This window comes from Rhinolophus sinicus, linkage group LG11, assembly GCF_036562045.2.
Source record: "Rhinolophus sinicus isolate RSC01 linkage group LG11, ASM3656204v1, whole genome shotgun sequence".
Taxonomy (NCBI): Eukaryota; Metazoa; Chordata; class Mammalia; order Chiroptera; family Rhinolophidae; genus Rhinolophus; species Rhinolophus sinicus.
Window position 1 is genome coordinate 50619621 of NC_133760.1, and position 27672 is coordinate 50647292.

At 51.1% G+C, this 27672-nt stretch overlaps 1 protein-coding gene across 2 annotated transcripts in view; it reads left to right on the plus strand.

Moving 5' to 3' along the window:
* Positions 1-27672, plus strand: part of PTPRN2 (protein tyrosine phosphatase receptor type N2) — a 419388-nt gene that overhangs the window by 255350 nt on the left and 136366 nt on the right. For both annotated transcript variants that reach the window (XM_074315027.1, XM_074315029.1), the window contains exon 12: positions 10998-11062. In XM_074315027.1, the coding sequence (XP_074171128.1) occupies positions 10998-11062 (65 nt within the window). The remainder of the gene's footprint in view (positions 1-10997; positions 11063-27672) is intronic.

The following is a 27672-nucleotide window of genomic DNA, read 5'->3' on the forward strand; positions in this document are numbered from 1 at the left end:
GCTCCCACGACCTGCGCTGCTGGCGGATGGCTCCAGGTGGCTTACCTGGTGTTTCTAGTCGGGGTTGGAAACGTCGGAGCTGCTCTAATGTGCGCTGCAGGGCGCTGGGATAAAGAGGAAAACCCGAATGATGGCTTGTTTATAGACCTGTATTGAAACACACCCAGTTTAGGCTAAATTTCACATTAAATCCTAGCTACAAATAAATGTGTTCTCCTGAGTAAACAGTCTCCAGGGTGTTTATTAAAATGGCTTTAAGGAGAGGGAGGAATTTCTTAGCTGCCAGTGACGGAACCACGGGACGGTGGCCTGGAGCCGCGTGGTCCTGGTGGCCTCATCTGTAATGTGTATTTTCATTTCGCTCTGAAGCAGAGCAAATAGATTTTTGTAAGTGAGCACCCTTACGGATCAGCTGTGTTATTTGTGACTTAGTGAAGCGGTCAGGTGAAATATTGGAAAGGTTTTCCAGCTCGGCTCATTTCCTGGGAGGTCTAATGACCTGCGTGCATCCCCCCCAGGGACTCAGCCGCTCTGGCTGCCGGGCGTCCCTCCCAGCACAAACGCCCCCACCCCAGGAGCTCACGTGAAGAAAGCAATAGAGGACGCAAAACCTCACTTGCTGGTTTGTCTTCACCTAAGAGTGTTCAGGAGCGGATGCAGGTTTCCCTACGTGGGTTCCCTCCGGGATTTTCTGTGTAATCCCAATTGTGCAGAGTTGGGTAACGGTCCCCACTGGCCCCCAGCACTGAGGACTGTAGCCTGGACGTCCCTTTTCTTCTTTGCCACTTGTTGGATGCAGTGCAAGGTCCCTGGCTCAGTGGGTGGAGCCAGCCACAGCTCTGCCCTTTTGCGGTCACCCTCCTCCTTTGCCTGCCTCCCGGTTTCTAAAGATTAAAACTCCCTCATGGAGACGTTGGGCCCGGAACACAGCCAGTTGAGCTGGGTACTAATAGCTGCCCTGCAGGGATAACGTTTGCTCTTCCTGACGTCCTTCAGGCATTGCAACACCTGCCCAGGGACACCTGCACTCCCAGTGAGACAGCCTACCCTGACTCTGCTTTCTGCTTGTCTCCAATAGGTTCTTCTCAGAGCGGTTTCACATTTACTGGAAAACGGGGCGGGCAATCGAGAGAGTTCCCACAGACCCCGTCCCCGCCCTCCCCCAGTCTCCCTACTAACGTATGGCTTTAGTGGGTCATTTGTTGTACCTGCTGACCAGCATTGAAGCGTAGTTATTGTCTAGGCCTGGTCTTCTTACTGTCTCCATAGTTTCTCCTTCTCCAGGATGTCCTACAGCTGGAATCATACAGTACGTGGCCTTTTGAGATTGGCTTCTTTCACTTAGTCATATGCACTGAAGGTTCCTCCATGTCTTCTCATGGCTGATCACTCATTTCGTTTTAGCGCTGAGTAATATTCCACTGTCTGGATGGACCAGTTTGTTTATCCATCACCTCACTTCCAAGTTCTTGCGATTATGAATGAGGCTGCTGTAAACTCAGGTTTTGTGTGGACGTAAGTTTCAGCTCCTTTGGGTAAACACCAAGGAGCACGATTGCTGTGTCACATGGTGACAGTGTGTTTAGTTCTGTAAGAAACCACCACTGTCTCCAAAGTGGCTGCACCCTTTGCATCCCCACCAGCAGTGACTGAGAGTTCCTGTGGCTCCACGTCCTCGCCAGCATTTGGTGGTGTCAGTGTCCGGAATCTGGCCATTCTGATAGGTGTGGGGGGTGTCTCGTTTTAATTTGCATTTCCCTGATCACATATGATGTGGAGCATCTCTTCACGTGCCTGCTTGCCATCGGTCTTACTGGGTGAGGTGTCTGTTAAGGTCTTTGCCCATTTTTTAGTCAGGTTGCTTGTTTTCTTGTTGTTGAATTTTAAGAGGTTTTGTATAATATATTTGGACATAGTCCTTTATCAGATGTTTTGCAAATATTTTCTTCCAGTCTGTGATACGTGTTTATTTTCTTAACAATGTCTTTGCAGAGCAGAAGTTTTTAATTTTAACAAACCCACTTGTCATTTTTTTTCTTTTATAGATTATGCTTTTGGTGTTCTATCTAAAAAGTCATCACCAAACCCAAGACCACCTAGATTTTCTCCTGTGTTGTATTCTCACATGGTTTTGGAAGTGTCAAACGTTTCAGCACCCGCACTCTGTGTAGAACGTCTCATTCAAAGGCAGGGCCATCCAGCTGTAACCCGCAGGGCCTCAGTTCTGGAGGCCGGGTCCCTGCTGGCTCTGAGTCCGTCCACATCTGGCCACCAACACAGCTCGTTGAGAGCTCAGGCCCTGACCTTGCTCACCTCTCAGGCTCCCACACTTGGCTGCAAACCCCCGAGGGGGGACATTCTGTCCTGGAAGTCTGGAGCACACACACCGCTGTCACTGACTGAGCCTCACCCTTCGCCTGAAGGTCATTTCTTTGACAATCTATTTCTTTACAGTTGTTGATTCAGCGTTCTTTCTTCATTCTTTGCCAGTTGAGTAGTTTACATTTTCTTTGTTCATAGTTCAATTCCTTAAGTGTTCCAATTTTTACATATTAGTACTAGTATTGACTTGTAACTTAAATTTCCACTGCATCTGTGGTTAGGTTTCTTTTATCACTATTAACTTTTGGTAATTTGGGGATTTGAGGTATCTTTTCTTTTCTTTATTAGACTTCTAGTAAGAGTTTATGTATTTTTCCCTAAAATCAAGCTCTTAGATTTATTCATCAATCATGTTTCCCTTTTGCAGTTTATGTTTTTATTACATATTTCTATTCCTTCCCTAAGTTTTAGCTATTTTACATCTAACTCCTTGATTTGGATGCTTGGTTTTTGGTTTCCCTATTTCTTCCATTATAATGGAAGCATTGGCGACCACACCCATGTGGGGGTGCTGTGACTCTCCCACAGGGGAGACTTAGCATCCTCATATCTCTGCTTTCTGCGTATTCTGCAATCATGGTTTCAATTTCTTCTTTAATCTAAGAATAATTGCAGAGTGTATTTTTCAATGCCCAACTGATTGGAGAGTTTTGTTTTCTGTGGTTTTAATTTTTAATTTCATTAGCTTATGATTGAAGAATACAACCTGTGTAAGTTTTACTATTCGGAAATCACGAAGGCTTTCTTTGAGGCCCAATATCTGATCGGTCATATTTGTGTTTCTAGAGATCAATCAACTGCTACTGAATTATCTCCATTAGTGAAGTATTAGACTCTCTCCACGTCCCCCATGAGGGCTGGGGAGACTGATTCCAGCTCTGAGCCTTCGTTTGCTGGCTGTGTGACTATACAACTCAGACTTCTTCGCTGGTGCAAAATGGAACAACTCAAAGCGCCTGTCTCAGAGGCTGTTGTGAGGTGCCCTGGGAGGCATTTACAGCGCTAGGCACAGGTCCCACAGCTCCGTGACAGGCAGTGTTGGCCATCCTCGAGGCTTTCTGTCTGCCCAGGCGTGAGCAGCATGTCAGCTCTTCTGTATCAATTTCAATGGTTTATTTAATTTCTGGTCCCATACCAGCTCATGAATAGTATGCCTTCATTTTGAACTTTTTAACATTAAGAGATATAATTATGATATTTATTTCACTTTTTAAAACAACTTTAAAAAATTGTGCATTGTCATATTACTACCATGACCTCTTCTTTATTTCTGTTTATATTTACCTCATTCTTTCCCTGCCCTTTCAATTTTTAATCTTTCTGAACTGCTTTGTTTTAGCTCTGTTCCTTATAGATAGCATCTAGTTCGACCTGACTGAGTTTGTCCTAATAGGACAATTTAATCTGTTTACATTTGTTGTCATAACTATGTGTATTTTTTATTTATCACATTTTATGCTTCTTTCCTATTGTTTATTTTCTGCCACGTACATAATGTTTTGATTTGGCTTTATATTGCTCTCTAGTGACTTGGAGAGCATATTCACTGTTTTATACGCTTTAAACTTTTCAGAAAGAAATTGGATCTGCATATTTCTAATTATGAAGAATAAAAATAATTTTCTGGTCTCAGAAGGGCACTTGAGGATATCTAACTCGTCCCACGTTTTATAACACGAGGCCTAATTTAAACTCATGTTCGCCTTTATACAGGCATCTCTTTCCTAGAATCTGTACGTATCTGAAAGAAGCAAAGTACAACAAAATTCACAACCTAAAATGGTGACTATGTGTGTGGAGGAACAAGGACCTTTTGGGGGCAGGTTCAAGGCCTTATTGTTGAAAATTGTCAGAAAATGTGTTGATGAGGGACTATGGCTGTTTATTCAGATGCCCTTTAATTTAAAAAAAAACCTCACACACCATCAGATTTCACTGAAATTTGCATTGGGAAAGCCAATTACATAGTGGAATTGGTGGAAAATCTTATTATTATGAGCTCCTAGCCTCAGCTCAACCTGCTTACTTACTGTCTAGAGATAAATGATAAGCAGACAAGTTTCCCTTTTTCCTGAGCACCAAGGCCCTCCTCCCCATCACGTTTATTGGACATAGCAGCTGCCAGGACCCACGCACTGAAAATTGCTGAAGATAAACATTGTATTTTAAATTACTCCAGGCAACCAGGCAGACTGGGAAAAAAATCATTTGAGCAAATTGAAAACTGAAATGTTGATATCAGATATTAAATTAATGTAAGTGAGATTGAAACAATATCTAATTAAAATAATTTGAAAAATGACTTGGAAATTGAAGCTGACATTAGCTTTTACCAGCCTGTCGTTATTATTACCTCGCAGCTAAGCTGTGTTTTCAGCGAAGCCCTGCCCGCTCTCAGGAGATTTCATAGGAGGCCTGGCAGATAAAAGGCTCATTTATTTATTCAGTTATGGCTGAAAAACAGGACTAAAGAACCTTCCTTGGGAACTCGAAGCGTGGGTTTGACAAATTGACCTTTCAGTTTCCAAGGAGAGAGAGCCTTTCCGAGACTGTGCTCTCATGGCAACTCTGGCATTTGAAGCTGGACCATGTTCAGTGCCTTCACTTCACACAGGGCATCAAAAAAAAGAGAAAAATCAGGTTTAGAATGGCAATTGAAGCAAGGGCGTCCAGCTGCAGAGACTGCTAGCAAGTGAGCTGGACACACAGTCAGCCCTCAGAGCGCGGTGTGCAGGGTGGGAGGCGGACAAGTGCCGTCCCATGGGCCTTCCAGGAGCGGCTCCTGCTAGGAATTGCTGTGAGCATGGGGCTGACTGGACTGGAAATGACGCTTCTTCATGCTTCCCAACCGTCCTCACATCTCTGTGTTATGAGTATGACAATTAAAGGGGAGCAGTTCGTCCTGTTGGAGCATGTGCCTCTTCACAAGCTGTGGTATCATCAAGCAAAAAATGGCCTCAGGCTCAGAAGACCTGGCTTCCCTTCCTACAGCCTCACTGGGGACAGGCAGTGGCAGCAAATGCCAGCCTGTCAGAGGAAGCTCGGACTTACTTGTTAAGAACTGGAACCACTGGGGCGTGGGCCCAGGTCCAGCATCGCTCACGGTGCCACTGGAGACAGAGTCCAAAGGAAAGACTGGAGGAGGACAGCCTGGTGTCCACACTCAAGGTGACATTTGACAAAGTCTACTGACGTTTCTCCCTTGCAGCTAAACAAGAGATCCGACAGAACGCTGCATAAAAACATGGAAGTCTAACGATTTTACACACACATCAGTTTACAGTTATGTTCCACATAACATAAAATTGCTAGATTATTTAAACACACGTTAGCTTGTCATGAGGTTTGCTCAAACCTGCATTTACTTGTTCTTCCATAAGCACACAGTGGCTGGGGAGGGGGTGGGGCTTCTCAGAGGATTGCAGGGATTTCCCCGTCTCCATCAGGGCACTGGGAGAACTCGATATGGGGACTGACCCTCATGCAGAAAATAACCCAAAATGCTGCAATGTGATGATATAGAAATACATTTTAAACACATCAGGTGTCTGGCAACATTGAAATTCTTGAAGATCCCAAACTAAGTGAAACCAGAAACCCGTAAGTGGACACTGATACTGACCTTTTTCATGAGGGTACTTCCCCAAACAGGGTGCACTTGAACTTCTACACTCACGACCTTACACACCGTCGCAAGCAGGAGGCAAGACCCAAGGCAGGCCAATGGGCGAGGAAGACCTGCCGCATGCAGCTAGGACCACGTCACATACTGTGACAAATAGACATAGAACATGAATTTAAGTGTTTTTATATATGTTAAGGAATACAGGAGGGAAGTAATATGTGACCTAAAGATTAAGAGCCTTAAAAATTATTCTCTAAAATTTAAAACAATAGAATTTTTTAAATGAAAGATGTAATAGAAATTTTAAACTCAAGAGGTGAGTTTAATGACAGATTAGATATAATTGAAGAAGGAATCAGTGAACTAAAAGATAGAACTGAAGAAGTTATCCAGAATGCAGCCTAGAGAGAGAGAAAGAAGTAGAAAATATGAATTTTAGAAAAGCTAAGGAGTCCTAAAAGACAAGGTAAGGAAAGTCTTATATGTATATTTACATTTAATAGGAGTTCTAGAAGGAGAGGAGAGAGTGATCAAGGGTAATATTTGAAGATACACTGGCTGAAAATTTTCTGTCACTGATGGAAGACACCAATCCTCAGATTCAAGAAGTCTATCGGAGTAAAGACAATTCTGCATCTAGGTTCATAACAGTGAAACTGCAGGATATCCAAGACAGGGAGAATCTTAAAAGCAGCCAAGTAGAAAAGACGAGCTATCCAAAATGGAATGAGAATTGGACTCATGGATGATTTTACAGCAGCCAAAATGAAACCAGAGACAGGAGAGAAATGTCTCCACATTACTGAGGGGAAAGAGTTGTCAACCTAGAATTGTACCAAGAGAAAATGTCTTGTAAAAATGAGGGCTTAAAAAACTAAGAATAAGAGTTTAATAAAGATACTCTCAAAGAAATTGAGTTTGTCAGCAACACCTCCTCATGTGAGTTAATTCTAAAAGATTTACTACAGAGAAAAGAAAAATAACTCCAGAAGGAAGACATGAGAAGCAGAAGGAACAATGAGCAAAGAAAATAGTAAATATGGGAATGCATTTAAACAAAATATATTGTATAAAATAATAATGCCTTGTGAGACTAAAAACAAGATGGAACTATAATACTGGACATGAAAACAATAGCATTTAAAATGAGATGAGTATGAATGGAGTTAAAGTGTTCTAAGGTCTTTGTAAATGTTAAGACAGTGAATATTTATTAATGTGAGAGTTTGTTACATGTAGATATTAAAATCCCTGGGAAACCACTGAAAAATAGAAATAGAGTATATAACTTTCAAACATAAAGACAACAGAGGAAGCTAGAAATAACCGCAAATACATCAGCTTCCTGAAGTGACCACGGCTCCTCTGGGACGCGTCAAGCTCCTCCGTGTTTCCAGGCCTTTCACACCTTTGTTGCGGGACACCTGGTGCCATCAGGAGGACACGATTTGGGAGATTCCACGCCCAGAGAGAGGCCTGGGCTGTAAGGTCTCCAGGTGATGCCGGGAGCTGGGAGAGCAGTCGGCCTGGGGCCTTACCTGTGGCCCCGGTGCAGCTTCTAAGAAAATGCTCACGTGAGAAAGAGTGAACCAAAATGGCCCATTTGTTAAATTCCCTTACAGGAGAGACAAGCTTCCCTAAGACCCTGGGAGCCACGTGGGCTCTCAGCAGCGGGGCTGCACCCCCGGCCTCCCTCCCCGCCACCTAGGGCAGGTATTGGCAGCTCACCTGGTCCCTCTCTGAACTGCTCCCCCCGCCAGGCGGTGGCCTGGGCATGTGGTGTATCAGGATCGTTTCTTCAGATCTGCTCCCCTCCTTGCCCGTCACTGACTTCAGCCCCACAGGTTCCAAGCAGGGTGACGGTGTCTCTGTGGAAAGTACATGGCGAGTCACCTCCACAGTGACACAGGGAGTATTGACCAGGGGCCATACCAACTTCAGTGAGGCCAACCCCAGTGCAGGGCGCCAGTGGGTCAGTCAGAGGTCCGTCCCCCAGTGACCGTGACAATTCATGAGCTCCCTCCCATAGACGCCCGTGGGGTAAAAGTGTGGCAGAGTGGATGGACGTTTTGTGATGGAAACACGTACAGACGCAGATCTGTGCTCCAGGAGCAGGAGAGCCCGGCTCCGCCTTGCAGGCCATAGCTGCCTGCTGTCAGGGGCGCAGCAGTGCCCGGAGCCGCCTCTCGCCTCTCTGCGCTGTCCCCTGCTTCCTGTGCAGCTTGGCCATTAAGTTGTCCCCGTTGAAATTTAGATCACAGAGGAGACTTCTGCACATCCTTTCATGGTAAAATAATGGGGCTAAAGAGAGAGGCAGACTCGTTCCAGTGTAGCTACGTGCTTAATTATATGGAATGCTGCATAAATTGTCAAGTGCAAAGAATTATTCTGATAAATTAAAATCCTAATTAAATGGGCTACTGCAGAATTTTGAGAACATTGTAGGGTTCTGCTTCTCTAGGTAATTTGCATATCCTTCATCTAGTGGATTTAATTTTAAAGGGCTTTTTTATGTGTTTGGAAACCCTGTTTGTCTCCCATGAAGATGAAAATGGGCTTCATGCAATGTTGCTGTGTGTTGCCCTCACAGCCCTCATCAGACAGACTCGGCTGCCCCCTCCCCCCTTCGTTCGATGTCAGCTCAGCCAGGGCGTGTGGCAGCCACCTCCCAGTCCCGCGCCTGGCGCACGGGTGTGCTGAGTGAGTGAGTGAATGAATGAACGAATGGGAGGCAGGATAATTCTTTCGTTTAGCCAGGCGTCAGTCGGCTCGTCCCACCGAGTAGCTGGTGGTGAGATGGAAGCAAGGCTTTAGGACATAGACATCACTAGACCCCACCCTGTATTTTCTGGTTCGAAGGGTCCCAGAGACACGTGATAGAAAGTGCCAGGGGAGGGGCAGTGGGAGGAGCAGACGAGGCTGAGAAAGGGGAGCAGCGTCTGTGGAGGCGGAGGGAAGAGAGAGCGCTGAGCCGGGCGGCTGACACGTGGGCTCTGCCCGATGAGGAAGCCCGTAAGCCGAGGGACTGAGCGAGGTCACGGAGGCAGCAGAGCCCTGATCAGTCCTCAGCATGGCATTTTAGAGCGACGCGCAAACACAGCGGACGTTATCTTTCTCTGACAGGAACACGGGCCAGCTGCCTTATGGGTCCAGTCAAAACCGTTGATTGACCACTGCCAGGTGCCAGGCCCTGTACGTGCACAGCACACGCAGGCTCCCACACAACCCTCAGCCTCTCGCAACGTGGGCATTGTGGCGCAGTTTTCATAAGGGGAAACTGAGGCAGGGCACTTGGGCTGCCTGGAAGATGACCACGTTTTCACTGTGCTGAGAAGGCCGGTGGGTATGGCTGTCAGCGGACAGGACCTGCCTGAAGGTCTGGGGCAGGGAGACCAGCCTGGACCTCGGGCCTGGCCAGCAGGGCCATGCGTGTGTCTGCGAGACACGCAGGGAAGGGCCTGGAAGCTCTGCTGGGCTCACCCTGCGAACAGGGGACCAGAAGGTGTGTAGGCAGAGGGGCAGCGAGTGTCCTACAGTGTGGATGTGGGCGCGTGCGGCGAGCATCGCCTGCCGGCGTCATTGGGCCAGTGCCTGCTTTGTGGGTACGGTCTTGCTGGGGCGCAAGCAGGACCGTGCTGTCCCCTTAAGTGTCTTCCTGCTGCCCTCACACTGCAGGTCGGGTGGACCCTGGCCTGCCCAGCCTGGAGAGTCTGCTGGCCCTGGGCTGCATTGTCTGCGTTACTGTAGGGATGGCGTTTCATTCCTGAGCCTGAAATACTGTCCCTGCTGTGGAGCGATGATGGCGTCTTTTCAGATTCCATTGTATGTGCTTTGTGTCCCTCAGCCTGTGAGAGTTCTCGACTGTCCCCAAAGCAGCTTGCCGTTCAGTAAAGTGTTGCCTTTACTCACAGAGCGGTAAGAGCAGTTGCTTTGGCGCGATGTCTTACTCTCGCCCATTCAAGGCCCCTCCCCTGCCTGGCCCCCCCTCGCACCCCGAAGCCCTAAGTCTCTGAGATTCTGAGGTTCTGTAGCTGGATGATTACCCAAGTGTCAAAAATAACGTTCACTTGTTATAGGACAAGGAAAGGCCCCAAAGGTGGAGAGGGCAGGCCCTCACTGTCCCCTCCCAAGGTCGTTCTGCCACCCACGATTGGTGTGGCGTGTGTATCACAGCGAGAGGTAGAAGCAGCTGCGTTTTCTCACTCGCTCCGTCTGCTCCCATCACAATTGCAGTGCACCCTTCACTCTTGGGGCTTGCGATAAAAAGCCATTTTTTTCTGGGTTTCATTTCCAAAATAACAATAACATTGGTACAGAACCGGAAGCCGAGATCAATTGCTTTGTGTCACAACTTGCCCCCGACAGCGTGGGGGCGGGTGCTTTGCAGTGTTAGCTCTGGGACGATGGGTTTCCAGGGACATTTGTTTGTTGCTTCCGGAGGTCATTTCTCTTGGTCTGATGTAGACGGTGCCTCATTCTCTGAAAGTCTTCCTCTCCCTAAGTCAGAAGCAAACTCGGGTGAGGCTCTTTCTGGGGCTAAATCGTGAGAGAATATTTCCTGTCAGGCCACGAATGAGAGGGAGCAGCAGCCAGCACGAACGGGTGAATGCGTGCATTCCGTGTGCATTGGGTGGGTCTTCCGTGGTCACGGACTCATTAAGACGGTGTGTTTCCCCCTGGTTTTATTAATAATAAGTGTCATATTCTGAAATAAGACGGTCATTTGCAGAGCATGACCACCTACAATGTCTCATCCAACAATTCTGTACATTTCCCACAGTGACGTTTTCTAGATGAGCTGAGGGGTGCTGGCTCAGGGACCTCAGCTCCCAAGCAGGATAGGCCTCGTGCCCGGGCGCCCCCCAGGCCTGCTCACTCCCCCACGCTTTAAGGAGGCAGGACCAGCAGTGACTCCACTGAGTTTTCCCAAAGCAGGTGTCTTGACTTCCTCCCCGAGCTGACCCTTGTGCTTCTTCATTTTTCCTAACAGTTGACAACAAGGACAAACTGGAAAGATTGTCGGGACTGAAAATTCTTCAAGCCAGAGTCGGATCGGTGAGTAACAGAGGGCTGCCCTCTGAGAACGTCGGTGCATCCTGGCGTCGGTCTGGTCCCGCGTGGAGGCCGGGCGAGCGCGGCCCAGTAGGCCCGCCGAGTGTGGTCAGTCCTACCAAGGTCACGCTGACCTGGGGGGGCAGCTGGTCAGGACAGGCTTGTCCTCCTGTTGGCCGAAATGCTGATCTGGTGCCAGGGTAATTTCCCAGTTTCTGGTTGCCTTTAAAATCAGAATTGGTGTCTTCCTGGGGAAAAGCAGTCATCTGTAAGAAAACTGTCGAAACCTTCAGAAAACACGTACTTGCTTCTTTGGTGTTTCATGACTGTTAAATTTGTGGACATGAGCAAGCAAAGGAAATTATCCTTTCGTCTGGTGATTGGGAGGGCAGGGGGCTGCACTTTTATCTTCATTGCTTAGACATGTTAGGGGGCAGGCAGCATACAAGCATGAATGCCTCCGTGATGTAATTTAAAGTCTATCGGGCAGCAGTCATGCCCAGACATTGCCGTGTTGGTGACAGAAAGAGGGACTCCGTCAGCAGTCCAAGCCACTGGCATCACCTCCTGGAAACCCAGCTTTCCTGACCTCGGGTGGTCCGATGACTTGTCCACAGGCCAGGGGGCCTGTGTCCTCTCACGAGTGTTTGCTGCCACTCGTAAGCGTGGGCCAGGCCAGCCTGCGCTGTGGCGCTTGCCGTGTAGATGTCAGGGCCTCACCATGGCAGACGCTCAGCATGGAGGCGGCTCCGTGGGGGCGCTTGCTCCCAGCACAGCTGTGCTCCTCAGAGCCGCCTTCTTTGGGGGCACCTCTGCCTCAGCCGTCCTGAGTCCTGGCTCCTGGAACAAGAGTCTTTCTTTCATGGGTTGTTCCTCAGAGCAGGCTCCTGGGCTGAGCGATGGCGGCGAGTAAGGACAGGCCTGCAGGCAGCCCGCTGTGCCTGAAGACACTCGGTCCCTGCGACATGGCGGGCAGCGTGCAGGACAGGGCCCTACTGCTATGACAGGAGCTTGTCAGAAAATGCTCCGAGGGGCTGGAAGACACAACACACGTTCTTGGTTTTCCTCGCTGCCTGGTGGCTCAGGCTGGTTTTCCCCGCGTACCAGCCTGTAACTTTAGCAGCCAGTGAGGCTGAGGACGGTGGGCGTCCCAGGACCGTCTGTACCCGTGGATAGTGCACTGACCAGTGGCAGAAAGGGCCACGGTGTCCAGGCGGATGAAAGTCCATGCGGGAAGGGGCTGTTTCGGTGCAGCCGGGACGCGCACCCCAGGCCCCTTCTCAGCCTCATCGGGCGGGATCCTGACTGGCAGGTTGTTCCCGTGGCAGGAGTGTTGGTGGCCAGCGATTGGGAGCAAAGGCAGGGGGCGTGGCCAGAGCCAGGCATGTGGCTCTGGTCTGTGCTTCCTGTCCCTCAGGGAGGGTGTTGGGGCCACACCAGGGCTTGGGACGTGTGCCTGTGGAAGTGACACAGGCTGTGCGTGCAGAAGGACTGGCAGTGGGGGACAGGGACCCCAGCGTTGGTTTGGGAAACGCCCAGCGTGGTGCCTGCTGCCTCAGGGCACAGAGTGAGGACCTGGCCATGGGCCCAGCCTGCTGACTGGCTCCTAGCCAAGCAGGGCTGTCACATGTCCCCACCGAGCTTGCTGCTTCGGCTTCAGGAGCACAGACGCTGTCATCAGGAAATCCTGAGTCTGCACGACAGACTTCTCTCTGTGGCCTGTTGAGGAGCCACTGCTCTTTCCCCCGGGAGAAGCAGGTCGGGAAGTTGTGACCCTACTCCGTGCCCTCCCCGCGTCACCGCCATGCCCTCAGGGACAAGCTCAGGCACCTCCGACCTCTGTGACTCCCCATGTGTCAGACCCTCAGTGTGTGATGTGCCCCTTCAGTCTGGATCCTTCTTCAGCTCTGCGAGGCTGTCATCTCTCATCTCCAGTGGTGCCTGTCCCTGAGCAGCTCCATTCTCACCACCACCCGGTTTCCTCTGCCCTCAGAGGGGGTGGCCGCAGTGCCACCCCACCCCCCCGGGGTATGGTGACGGTGTGCTAGGATCATAGATGTGTCATGCCTGCCAGGGCCATGGGTCCCTTCACACGGGCGTGAGCCTTGCTGCTCTGCTGTGTCTGAGGCCACTCCTCAGGTCCCCCCATGCTGTGGCACTTCCTCTCCATGCTCACCTGCGACAGTGCTCAGTGTCGGCTACGTTCTCTGACTCGTGTCATGGTCTTACCCACCCTCCTTTGCTCTCTTTTGTTGTTGGGTTACAGCTCCTTTTCGTGACAGCTGCCAGCTCCCCCTGTGGAGGTGTTTTCCAGGGTGGCTTGTGCTGGGTGGTGTGTGCTCACCTTGGGCGGCAATTGCACTGCGGGGAGGGGCGGTCTGTGTGAGAGCTGCATGCTTCCCGCTACTTACACGGGGACCTACCTGTCCCAGGATCCTCTTGTGTGTCAGCTGGGGATCTGCCCCACTCAGGCGGTAAGATCGGGGCCCGGCTGGCGGTGCAGGTCTGGGTGTTGGCCTGTCCCCAGCTCGCAGGTGGCTTGATGCTGGTCAGCAATCAGGTGAGGCAGCTGTCCAAGGTGCTAGGCTTTATGTGTGTTCTCAGGCGCAGCCTTCCCACGCCTGCAGCTGCAAGGCCGGGTGGACACAACCCCGTGTGGCCACAACCCCGACCCCAGGCCCCAGACACCTGTGAAGGTGCAGGTGTCTGGGAGCAGCTGTAGCAGTAGCCCCCATTATGTCCCGATTGGGGGTTCTCCTTTTTTTCTTTTTTAATTGTATTGGGGTGACAATTGTTAGTAAAGTTACATAGATTTCAGGTGTACAATTCTGTAAAACATCATCTATAAATTACATTGTGTGTTCATCACCCAGAGTGAGTTCTCTTTCCATCACCATATATTTGATCCTGGGGCTTCTCTTTTCATTCTGGAATCTGGAGGTTCCCTTCCTTCCTTTGCTCTTAGCTTTATACGCTTTAAGTGGATGTATTTCATTTGGTATTTCTGTGTGTATGTCGTGAGAGAGCCCCGGCTCAGCTCAGTGCACTGTTCATTTATTCAGTCAGTCAGTTATATTCGCTGAGCGCCTACTGTGTGCCAGGCCCTGGTCTAAGGATGGGACGACAGCAGCGAACAAAACACAGACTTGTGCACCGTGGAGCTGCTGTTCCACAGGAAGCTGGACACCCCCTGGGGAATGGGGCTCATCATTTGCTCTTAGCGCAGGATGCTGCCACCACCATCCCTGGTTTGTGTGTGGGGGCAGCCCTCTGGTCACCAGGGGCCTTCACATCAAGTCCACTTACAGACACATGTCACAGCCGCCGTCCCTCAGTCCTCCGTCCTCACCTCCTGTCCATCCAAGTTCTCCACACGCGACACTTGCCGCTGGCGCCCATGTGTTCTGAAGCCTCCTCTGCCTCCATCTGTCCTACTCTGACCGCAGCCCATGGCTCTGGGGCCTGCCCACTGAGCCGCTCAGCATCTTTGCCTCATTTATCCAGCGGGAGTTTCCATGCTGTGATGCAGGTGTTTACCTTCCTCTTCCTCTCCACAAGGCTGTGCTCTCGGGGTAGGGGGGACAGTGTCTGGGGACAGTGTCTTACTGACTTGGCCCTCACCTCCTCACTAGAAATCCACAACCACAGATCTCACAGGGAGACTCAGCGCTGCCAGAGCCCCACCCAGAGGGTTTTCACGCTCCCATGATGCAAAACGGCTGCTTCAGTCTGCTGTTTCCTCATTCCGGCAACCACCCTACCATGTTCTCATGTGTGCAGGCTCACACACACACACACAGACACACGTGACCACCTACACTTGTGTGCGCACACACACGCACACTCTGTCCAGTCCCCCCATCACAGTGGACCGAGCAGCCACCCCGCCACGCTCTGGGCCGCCTCCTCTCCCCACTGACCTGCCGTCATGCCCTCCCTCCCACATCACCAGTCTGCTCCCTCACCAGCTTCTATCCACACGCACCTTTGCCCACGTGTTTCCCACCCGGTTAAACTGGGAAGCTCCCTGACACAGTCAGTCCCTCACCACACTGTCCTCCTCACGTTTCTGTTTCTCTTCAAGACAACACTTTCCAAAGTGTGTCCTTGTCCCCTATATCCAGTGTCCCCCCACCTGTGCTCCTTCCGGCCGTCAGGATGTCGTCTCCACGGAAACACTTACTGTCGCCATCGTCGGTGACCTCACAGTCTGCAGACTAGTGGGCACTTTTCTGGATGGTGATTCCTGTCCTCTTGGCAGCTTTCCAGCCCGACCTCCTTTCGGAAAGCCTGACTGTGCAGGGAGGGCCCCTGGCCGGCTCTGCCGGCTCCTCACTGTGGGGCCCAGCGCCCTGCATGCCCCGCAGCATTGCGCCTCCCCACTCCTCTGTCCCGGGTTCCCGAGAGCTCTCCAGGCCTGCTTTTCTGTCTGATCTGTGTGGTGGTGGCCCCAAATTTGTTCCTGCAGCCCTGGCCTGTTCCCTGTGCTCTCAGTGGGCTCAGCAGGACAGCCCAACTACAATCTGTTTCTGCCCCCAAGTTTCCCTTGTCATAGTGGAAATGACATCTGACTGACAGCTGTCAGTGGAGAAGCGCTGTCCAGGGACTGAATTGACCCACCTGGTGGAAATCGGAACTGCAGTTAGGTATTTGTCAAAATGACTGTTGAAACTCTTGAAGGAATGGCCCCCTGCCCACTCTGGGTGTCGGCCCTTCTTGTGCGTGGGCAGCGGGCGTGGGTGAGTGGCTTCCTGTGGGGCAGGGGCTCCAGGCGGAGGGTGAGGGCAGAGCACACCTGGCCCACAGCACCAGCTCCACAGTGTTTCGTCTGTCTGAGGTGCGTCCTCTCCGGTGCCTACGTGACCTCAGCGTCCCTAGGGGCAGAAAAGCACCACCGCCGACCATGTATTTCACCCACCGACTGATGCCCGGCCATGTCTCCCACCCGCCAGGAGCCCCCAAGCTGCCTCCCTGTCCTTCGCAGCCGCCTCATGTTTCTGGGCCCCCTCTGCTGTCCTTTCCATGCGGCAGTTTCCCTCTTCAGAAGACAGTGTTTGTCACCCCTCTGGAGTTGACCAAGGCCACTGTCCAGGGGCTCTTGAGCCAGGAGCCCACACCCAGATCAGGCTTCCCCTGAGGACCCTGCAGCCCCAGCCGCGCTGACAGAGGGAAGGGGCGTGGTTCCTGGGGCGGGTTCTGGATCCTGAAAATAGGAGCAAAACGGGCAAGTTGAGACATTTTTCAAAAGCTAACAGTATCCCTTTTTCTAATTTTAACTGCCTTGTGTTTTATTGGCCTGATTTTGATGCTTCTGATGTTTTTGGAAATGCATTTGCTATGAACATCTCTGCTAATTCCTGACTCTGGAACAGAAAGCAGAATTTGATTACTAGGAATCTAACAGCATTTACAGAATTCCTCGCTGGTGCTTGTGACTCATGCACGTGATGACAGATAGCGGAATTAAAACCTTTTAAGCCAAATGGAAAGATCTCAAAACAAAATTGAAAGGAAATGAACAGATTATGGTACATGCACACATTCCTAATAGATTGGTGATATTTTGATGTATTTCAAAATCTAATTCCTGATATCTTGAGAGTGTTCGTGGTTTTTCCAAATTAACAAAGTCATGCTTCTTCCAAAGGAAAATTAAAATATTACAAAGAAGTATTTAGAAGAAAAATAATCTCAATGACTGTCACCAGGAGGGCAGGTCCATGAGTATAGCTTCTATAAGTGCATCTGACAAAAAGGAATTACGTTCGAATTTCTTTTTTTTTTTTTTTTTATACATTTTATTGGGGAACAGTGTGTTTTTCCAGGATCCATCAGGTCCAAGTCAGGTTGTTGTTCACAATCTTAGCTGTAGAGGGCGCAGCTCACTGGCTCATGTGGGAATCGAACTGGCAACCTTGGTGTTATGAACACTGTGCTCTAACCACTGAGCCAACCCGCAGTCCGTGTTCTAATTTCTTAATATTGTGATAAACATAAAGCTGTGAGATTAGCCTGCCCAGCATTTCAGTAGGAAAGAGTGGCTGCCCCATGAGCTCAGAAACGGTGGTCAGGAGGCTTTGTGAGGCTCCCATTTCAGGACACGGCATCCTGGTTCAGACCAGAGCCGTCGTCCAGCCACACACCGGCTGCCGTGGGTGGGAGAGAGCTTTCCATCACTGGGAGAAGCAGCCAGAAGGGAGATGGCCGTCTGCCCAGATTCTGACAAAGGGAATCTCTCTTTCTATCTAGTGTAGGAAGGAGAAAGTTTTTCTGGACCCTCATAGGGTCCCTGGCTGGGTCTGAGAATTAAACTGACCGAGACAGATTAGCAGGAGAAAAGCACACAGATTTCTTCTGAGTTTTACGTGACGTGGGTGGCTTGGTAAGGAAGTGATGAGTGAAGAAACAAACCTGAGTGTTTTTGCTGGTTTTGGGCCGAGTGGGTGGGCGTGGGGACTAGGACAGGGTGTGGGGACGGGGAAACTCAGCCAGGCCTGTGGCCTGAGCCTCCTCTTGGGACGTGAAGGCAGCCCTTCCCTCCAGCATGGGGAGGGCAGCTCTCACACGAGGGTCCCTCTGACCTGCTCCAGGGAGAGCCGGTAGGTCAGAGACCCCTCTGCTTCTGACGTCTTCTCAAACTCCTCAGCCGGAGACAGTCACTGTGTCGAGGCGTCACACTTCAGGGTCGCGTGTCCTGAATCCATCACTGGTGTGGTGTAATGTTAGCCGTGGCTTTCAGGAACTTCTTCAGAGAACCCTGGGGGATTTGAGCATTTTCCTTGCCTTAGGCCGGGAGACGTGGACCGCAGCTCACACGCCCTCCACATGTGGGCAGCGCGTGTCCACGCCTCTGTCGCCTGTTGGGCTCCCGGGTGAGACTTTGTTCAGAGAAGGGGTTCTGTGGCTAAAACAGTATTGACCCCCACACCCAAGTGCATCTAGGATCGTGCTGCTGCCCCTCCAGTTAGTGTGAATTCGTCATGTGATGTGTGTTGGGGGCGGGGGGAGGCGGGACATGACAGTTGTTACCATGGAAACCGTGTGGGTGTGATACAGATATGTAATGGATATTTGACAGAACAGCTCCATTTCCTCCCCGTCCCTGATCATTCCCGTGTGTTGAAAGAGAAGCCATGACCTTAGCTGTCATCAGAACCAAGGCCGTGCCCCGGGTCCCTGGGGTGCTGGGGGAAGGCACGCGTCTGCCCGATTCCTGAGACACTGTTCAGTAGGTCTTAGGTCGACCCAGGAGACGACTTGGTGTGGAGGGAGCTTTGCCCAGTGGGAAGAAACCACCATACTGAACTTACCCCAAAGAAGAATGGTGGGAGCGAGCCCCGTCTGACGGTCAGGTTGAGGGGAAGGTGTCACTTTGTGTGTCATAGATGGAACAGTGTCCTCCGTCCTCATGCAGAGGAAATATTTACCGGTTGGTGATGAGGCGCTCGGCTTGAAGACATGCTGTCACGGCCATGCCAGGGGGTGAAGGGGCAGCGCAGAGGCTCTTGGCTACAATAGGTCTGTGGGGAGGCCGGAAGCCCCACTGCAGGTGGGGCGACAGGTCAGCACCCCACATAGCTTAGGAGGTGGGTGCGCTAGGAATGTCCTGGAGACCAACCTGAGGTCTCAGCCTTGAGAGTGACCACAGAGGCCTCTTATGGCCACTAGTTTTGGTTTATTCACTAAAGGTCAAATGTGCTAAAACTTATATACTCAAGCTTCTAGAAAGCAGATGACAGTGGCATCCAGAGCTTTAAAATGAACCTTCCCAACTCAGTAGTCACACTCCCAGAAATGTGTCTCAAGAGGACCATTCAGCAGGTCGGAAAATGAAAACACACAGCTTAGTGAGAAACCCAAACTGACCTGAATCTAAGCCCGTAGGAAGGTAGCGAGTCACATTACCACAGTCGGTGAGGTCACAATTCAGTGATGTCAGTCAAAATTGTGTGAGAACTGTAAACTTGCAGGCAGCTGTGTAAACCGTTTGCGCGCAGACAGTGGGGTAGAACCAGCGTGTAGACATGAGGTCAGCCCTAGGATGCAATCCTCGGACCATTGGCAAGTTCTCTTCTCTAAAAGTGTCTTCAATACCATTTTTTAACTTTTTATTTTGAAATCATTATTGAACCACAGGAAGTTGTAAACAGAGTACAGAGATGTCCAGTGTGCGCTTTGCCCAGCCTCTCCCCGCGGTCACATCTCCCTAATTACAGGACCACAGCAAAACCAGGAGACGGATAACGTGTTTCCCCAAAAGTAAGACCTAGCCGGACAATCAGCTCTAATACTTTTGGAGCAAAACTTAATATAAGACCGGGTATTATATTATATTATACCCAGTATTATATTATATTACATTATATTATATTATACCCAGTGTTATATAAGACCGGGTCTTATGTTAATGTTTGCTCCAAAAAACGCATTAGACCTGATTGTCTGGCTAGGTCTTATTTTCGTGGAAACACGGTATTGGCCAATGTGTGTGTGTAGTTTCGGTTACTTTATCTTTAATACCATTTTTTGCAATTTTAATAAAGAGAAAACATGCAACCAGAGCACATGAGTGCATATTCACATTGGCAGACGTGAGGGTGGAGGAGAAACCACCACCGATGTGAAGCCCAGTGGGGCGAGCCAGCTCCAGGTCACCTGCTGACCTCACAGGTCGCTGTGGAGAATGGCAGAGTGACCTACGTCCTCACGGATTTAGGAAGGTCTAGAGGGTACTGCGATGCGCAGGCAGAACGTGAGCAGCAATGAACACCATTCCTGGCGTTTGGGGATTCAAGAGGAAAAAGAGTGTTGGACGTGGGTGGATAACAGTGGGCAGGAGAGGCGAAGGGGACAGTTCTGGCCTGAGGCCGTGGGCAGGTGGAGTCCTGATGTGGTGAAGGTGGAGCTCGGAATAGAGAAAGCAATGGGTTCAAGAACTTAAAGGAAAAGATGGCAGCACTTGAGGGTAAGCAAACGGAAGAAGAAAGAGATGTCAGCCGATAGGGTTTCCTGAGGAGAGAACATAAACTGAGTTTGAGACAGCGGTGCTGTGTTTGCAAATGCCTGGTGCAACCTATAGGTGAACGAGCTTTGCGATGTCTCAACTGGACATGCCCCAGACCCTACACCCCACCCGTGGCTCCTCTCTAGTCACGGAGCCCTGGTGCCCAGGGAAACACGCACACTGCACACCCCAAATAGCTTACGGCTCCAGGGAGCTTTGGGACCTCGGAACCCTGAACAGGCTTCCCGAGCGATGACCGAACACCTGGCCAGGGTTGTTCTGTCCCTGTCCTGAGCCCCTCTGTGCTGGGGGCTCCCCAGCACTGGTACTTAGGCGAGGTCACCTTATTTTGTCCTAATCGGCATTTCTTGACAGTGAAAACTGAACTTCTTTCTCATAAATGCAAAAAGTGCATCTAAGAAAAGCCTGTTGACGTGTAAATATTCCTAATTTGTGTTTGAAAAGGGAAATCTGTGTTCAATTGCCTACAATATTTGCAGCAGCCTGTCCAGGCGGGGTCTCTGCTCAGCCCACCTGTGACCCCCGGAGGTGGTGATGGGGGTTCGGAGGTCCGCTGACCTGCCCACTCCTGCCTCAGTCCCTGGGCGGTGGGCTTCCCAACCTGCTGCCCCCACAATCAACCCTCACCGCTGTTCTTCGCACTGTTCTGTGGTTCTTCAAAAGTGAAGAAAATCACCCAAAAATATGTTCGATATAATTAACTGCACTTGACATACCAGCAAGTAGCATTTGTTAGGAAACATCTTTTTCTCCTAAAACTCCATGTGTCACAGGGCGTCACGTGGGCCCACAAATGTCCATTCAGTATTTTTCTGTGACTTAAAGGCAGGAGGGGTGCCCTGTGCTGTGGCAGTTGCTATAGTGACAAATTCAATTTTTATTCACTAGCAGAGTAAGTCACATTAAATGAAATAAGGAACGTCTGCCTGTGGCAATGCCACCTCACACATCCCACCGTGCCCCACCCTCCCTCAGCCCTTTCTCACATTTTCGCAGCATTGTAGAAATATGCACGCATATCCTTGGCTTGCAAGCTGGGACTTGATGGTGTCCCCATAAGAAATGGAGGGACCGTGTGAATCAAGTCTGAGCTTGTCCCGGGGCGTCCCCTATACAATCGGACTGGCACGGCATCCGAAGTAACATCCTCCCAGGAGCCCTCAGAACGCGACATTCCAGAAACCCTTTTTCAGGTCTTCAACCCGTAAGACTCAGAATGAAAGTGCAGAAAATTACGGGGAATAGGCAGACCCAGACCTCCCACAGCTTCTGGAAACAGCCACGATGGTGGCCAGCACTCTGTATGCTCACCGCAGCCAGGGCCTGTCCTAACACCGTGTGTGCACCGCGCCCTTTGTCCCTTTGAGGTTGTCACGTTTCACAGACAAGGAAGCTGAGGGCCAGAGAGGGGAGCCGGCGGGGTCAGGCTTCACCCCCAGGCAGCCTAACTCCAGAGCCTGCGTGGCAATCCCGAAACCGTACCACAGTGGCCTTGAGCCCAGAAGGGCCTGGAGCTCTGCCTCTCCCTGGAAGGAACCACAAGCAGGAAATGCATCTGCTTGTGAGACTGGCTGCAGAGTGTCTTTTGGTGCCTGCAGACAGGTCAGTGCCACCTGGAGACCCCACGGCGTCGGGGAGGGAGGGCTGGCTGTGTGCCTTTGCTGGGGCTGTCCACCAAAGCGCCACAAACAGTCGCTCAAACAGCAGGAATGTCTTGTGTCCCCCCTGTGGGGCCTGAAGCCTGAGACCCAGGTAGCGGCAGGGCTGGTTCCTCCCGGTTGTGAGGGGGCCCATTCCAGGCCTCTCTCGTGTCCTCCTGCTCCCTGCGTGTGTCGGGTCCATCTTCCCCTGGACAAGAACACCGGCCCACCCACACGGCCTGTCTCTAACTCTCCAGATCAGGTCACATCCGAGGTCTGGGGTAGGATTCCAGCGCATCTTTTGGGGACGCAGGTCAGCCCATAACAAGCTGGCAATGCTACCCCTGCCGGTTGCATCCGGAACTCCGCTCTCGGAACCCCCCTTTCCCGCATTAAGGGTCCTAACGGGAGGGGAGGGGCCGTCCTGAACCTATGAGAAGCCCCTGGTCCTCAGGCTGAGAAGGTGCCGGCCACCCAGGCCCCACCCGCGGTGGGGAGCTCATCCCGTCCCCCTGCTGCCTGTCTCTTCCATCCGTTCATAAGACCGCGATCCAGCTCTGTGCTGTCACGTCTGCCTCCCTTTACCCATGGTGTGTGTTCAGGGGTAAAACCCACGTGTGTCTTCATCATGCTGCTGCCCCTCCATTCAGCCCAGGGCTGACACGTGGCGGGAGCTCATTGAGCCCTGGGTGACCAGACTGAATTGTGAGCCCAAGGGAGTGGGGCACCTGGGGGTGGGGCGCCCTTAGCCACGCCCTCAACCGCACCAAGCCCCTCAGCATTGCCACGCCCCTCAGCTGTGTCACGCCCTCAGCGCGCCACGCCCTTAGCCACGCCCCTCAGCCGCGCCACGCCCTTCAGCCCTCAGCCGTCTATCAGGCCCCCCACCTCCCGCGTTCCACCGACTGCCTTTCCCAGGGCTTTGAAACCTCCGTGAAAAATGCATTACTCCTACTGCCGTGCCCGCTTCCTCTATTGTCACTGAAATACCAGTGGGCCCCCTTATGTGACGTGGGCCCCAAAGACAGCTGTGGCCGCTTTCCTTTCTTAAGTGCTGACATCCTGGCTCCATCTCCATGACCATGGATTTGAATGCCTGCCTCCCCTCTGCTTCATCCATGAGTTTCAAGAAAAAGCCTCCTTAACCCATCTGAAATAATCAGTAATAAGTATACCGTAAAGTAGAGCCAAATGCTTAGTTTAACCTCATGCCAGAAGACCTGCTATCAGTGCAGTGGTTGGAGGTGAGTGGATGTGGCTGGCCTGGTGTTATTCTGCGGCTGTGGGAATGGGTCTGACGCCTCAGAGCGTCTCACCGAGCCACGGTCACATGCATGACCCCGCCTCTCACTGGCCTCATCACAGACGGGCAGTGTAGCCCAGGGCTGGGGGGCAGATGCCAGGCTGGGGCCCCACGTTCAGGACCTCCCACCTCCCTGGACACTGAACGTGGATGAGCCCACACCTGGGGTGTGGCTTCGCTTCCCACTCACGTAACTTTGTAATCATGGGAGTCCTCGGGTCGGCCGGCACTGGGGGCGCCCCTTTGGGGGGACGGCACCCAGCCACGTGGAGGGAGGGCACTGGACACTGCGGTCCCGCTGCTCTTAATTGTTCTGCAAGCACAAAGCTTCACCTGTTGTGTCTGAGAAACACTGAGTGGGCGTCCGCATGGCAAACCCTTTTACTGAAGTACAGCTCCACGCTTGATGAGAGCAGACAGCCAAAAGAATACCTTTAAGAAGCAAGTTTCTTCCCTTCACAAGCACTAGGGAATAATCACCAAAAGTACCCAGTGCTGTGCTCTGTGCACAGTAGGGGCACAGCCCTGTAATCACAGAGAAGGACTGACACATAGTAGGGGTTGTTCCTGTGCCCATGACTTTACTTTCCTAGAACCAGTTCCACAGGGACCACAGACCAGGAGGCTTAAACACGTGTTTGCTATTCTCTCGCGGTCCTGGGGGCTGGGAGTCCCAGATCCAGGTGTCCCAGGGCTGCTTCCCCATGAGGCCTCTGTCCTGGGCGTGTAGACGCCGTCTCCTCCCCATGTCCTCACGGGTCGTCCCTCTGTGTGTGTCTGTGTCATATAAGGACACCAGTCATTGGATTGGGGCCCATTCTCAGGACTCCATTTAGTTAATCACAGCTTTGAAGGCCTTTCCCCAAATACAGTGGCCCTCCAGGTCCTGGGGTGAGGACTCCAACATGTGGATTTGGGGGGACACAGCTCAGCCCTCAACACTGACCCCAGTCAGATCTGCCCTGTTAGTGCCTCATTAAACTTAGGGTTTCTTTCATATATTGTTTCCAGAAGCTAGTGTCTGGACCAGCCAACCTCTAAGAAATACATACGTGCTATGCTCCTGTGCCCTGTCAAACAATAAATGGAAAAGTGAAAAATTCTACCAAGCCAATCGGAGATAAAAAATAAAAGTTGGTCTGTATTTTTAGAAGCATAATGGGATAGTTTTGTCCAAAAACCTCATCAAATGCATTGTTTGATCTGGGCACCCAGCCATAGCAGTAAAGATTACACTCAGTGCATCACCACTGATGATGTGCAGGTCGAAAGACCCGGCCATCCAAGGAGCAGGGGAGGGTGGGCTGTTTGCCACTGGCCAAGCCCCCCTTGGCTGTTGTACAGGGGATGTGTGTCCGGTTGTCCCTCCTCCAACGGGATGTGACGACCAGGGCGCGATGCAGACACTCCCCTCTAGCGGGCAGATCCCAGAAAAATAAATCTTGACATTGAAACAATAAGAATTGTGTTGAAATCTTACTTCTTTTGGCAAAGGGTTGCCAGTTTTTGGTGGCTGTCGTACTGGTGGCAGTCTCTTCATTTGGTGTGTCATAGGCGGACTGAGGAGTTTATTTCGGAAATGTCAGAAATGGTCTGGGCTGCTGCCTTCCGCAGCAGTGTGAGGGGCCTCATCGTTAAACTGCTAGTTTACAGGTCTCTCTAAGTGAACGCACACAAATTCCGGTCCTCAAAGCCCTGCTAACATGCAACGTTCAATTTTTAATTTCCTGTCCATCTTAGATTATGGGAATGAAAAACAATATTTAATCCCTCGTTAACACATGAATAAGTGGAAGCTGGCGTTTTCAACCAGACAATAATGGGATTATCTCAAGAACTGTCAGTTTATGTGGAAACACTATGTTGCCCAAATTTTCATAAAAATTAGCAGTGGATAATATTCAAGATCAGCGTGATGGGAAGAGGAGAGTCTGCGTTCGTGGTCATAAATATTCATATTTGTCTGCTCAGGAGATGAGAATCTGATCGAGGGCTATTGATGGGCTGGCTTTTTCTTTAACCAAAGCGCTTCATCTAAATTGGGTTTGATATGCAAATGCGTCTCACTGGGTCCTCCAGGCCAGGAGCACGCCAGGATCACGGGTGGGGTGTCCACCCGCCGCGGTGCTCTGGCATATGCCGCTCCAGACAGCAGCCACCACACATGTGGGCGTCAACGTCTCACTTAGCTCAGTGTCCTAACCGGTTAATATGCTGGAGGGTTTGGGGCCCTCCTTCCCTTTTTTAAGGAAAAAAAAATAATTTCATGCCGGTTAACTCCTAGCTACTGCAGGGTTAAAAGTGTCTGTTTTTGCTTTTGTTGACAATTACCATAAATCAGAAGATATTCTGCATGAAGCTTAATGAAATATGTATGATTTTAAAAAGAAAAGATGGTAACAGCAGGATGTAGCTCTGTGTGTGTGTATGTGTGTATGTGTGTGCATGTGTGTGTATGTGTCTGTGAGTGTGTGTTCATGTGTGTATGTGTGTGTGTGCATGTGTGTGCATGTGTGTGTGCGTGTGTGTATGTGTGTGTGTATGTGTTTGTGAGTGTGTGTTCATGTGTATATGTGAGTGTGTGCATGTGTGTGCATGTGTGTGCATGTATGTGTGTGTGTGTGAGTATTGTGTGAGTGTGTTTGTGTATGTGTGTATATGTGTGTGTGCATGTGTGTATATGTGAGTGTGTGTGCGTGTGTGTGTATGTGTGTGTGTGTGAGTGTGTTTATGTGTGTATGTGTGTATGTGTGTGTGTGTGTCCGTCCCTCCATCCCCGCCATCTTCCTGAAGGCTGTACTTTTCCCTACACATTAACAGGCATTTGAAAACACTGAATTCTGCAGCCCGTCGTTAGCAAACATGGTGCAGGTGGTGTCCACGGGTGTCTCTGGCCCATCACGGCACTGTCTCCAGCATTTACGCATATTCCAGGTCACTAAGAAACTCCTCAGTGCTCAGGCACCAGGCCGCCCAGTGAAGCAAAACCCCTCTGGCTATGGCCGCAGATTCCTGGATGGCACGAACAAGGTCTGCTTGTTTCAGCCTCCACAACAACCAACGGCAGCCCTCCAGCTTGCTCATGTCAGAACCAAGACGTGGCCTCGTTGGATTCCAAGGGCCTCCTAGCTCCCTAGACAAGGTTTCCTCTAGGTCACCAATAGTTATGTTAGAGAGCAGGATATTTATATTATGACCTCCCTGAATATTCACTTTTACCCCCTGACTCAATAGAGCTCATTATGGCATGGTCTGATTATTTCAGAAAAGCACATGGAAAATGCGCCTCTAAATACCACGGTTTCTGGGTAGAAATCTCCTCTTCTAGCTCCCTCAGTGACGGGTAGAAAGACTGAAGAGCAGACAAATGGGAAGGACCTGGGACAGCTTTATTTCCATGCATTGGTTCCACGCTCCACGTGTGTCTCCCTAGCGTCTGGCTGGGAGGCCTACCACGGCCATGGCCGCTTCCCTCCGTTCACCTTCTTTGCACCATTAAGACCTCCCTTTGGATGTTGGGTCCAGAGACATGTCACTGCTCCACATAGCATAGGGGACGTGTTGAGAGAAAGAACGCGGGAGACAGGCCTGCTCGGGTGCCCCTGAGGTTCATGTGTGGACAGTGTTACGTGACATATCGCTTCCTGTGTGGATGAAGCATTAGGGAGTCTTTCAGGAGAAAACATTCCTCCTAGAAGTCAAGTTTGGTGCATGCCCCTTGGCCACTGCCCTCCTCTGGGGTCCCTGGGGCTCACACACACACCTGTGCAGACACCGCCCCTCAGGCATTCGCCCTGACAGCTGTCCTGGGTGTTCTCCTGACAAGGCCCTCCGCCCTGGAACACCTAACACAGGTGCTCCTTAGGCCCCTGTCCCTTCCACCCCCAGCCTCTCCTCAAATGAGGGTCCGGTGCCACCTCTGCCCCCGCCCCCCGCCGTGTGGTTCCAGTCCAGTGCATGTGGCAGGTAAAGAGCAAGCTAAACCCCTGTCTCAGCCATCAGGTGCTCTGCTAGCCATCTGTCCTTTCGCGTTAGGCAGGGTTCCCAAGAGAAGCACCAGCAGGACAGACACGTATAGAAAAAGATTCATGGTGAGGACTTGGCTCACGGACCATGGAGGCTGAAGGCCACAGTGTGCTCTGTGCAGCCTGAGGCCTGGGGGCCAGCGGCATCCATCCCAACCCGAGTCCGAAGACCAAGCCGCAGGAGCACCCGCACCAGAACAGGGGAGGTGGGCATGCGTCCCCGGCCCAGCAGAGCCAGCTCCCCCTCCCCTTCCCCGCCTTTCTGTTCTGTTCGGACCATCCCCACACGTGCAGCCCACCCACCTGGGGAGGAGATGCTCTTAGTCCAACCTCTGGGAAACACGCTCAGACACACCCAGAAGTAACGTCTTCCCAGCCATTCGGGCATCCCTGAGTCGTCAAGTTGACACATACAATTAACCATTGCACCTCCTAAATTTGCTTTTCTTCCCAGCCCCCTACCCCTTGAGATGTCAGGAGACTTTCTTGCTTCCTCACAAAGGGAGAGCAGCCGAATTTGAGTCGGATCTCACCCTGTGTTTTGTCCAGGTTGGGCCGTTGCTCTGAGCTCCAGGGAGGGTCCCGTTGCCGGGAGTGAAGCTACTGCTGAGGAATCTGTG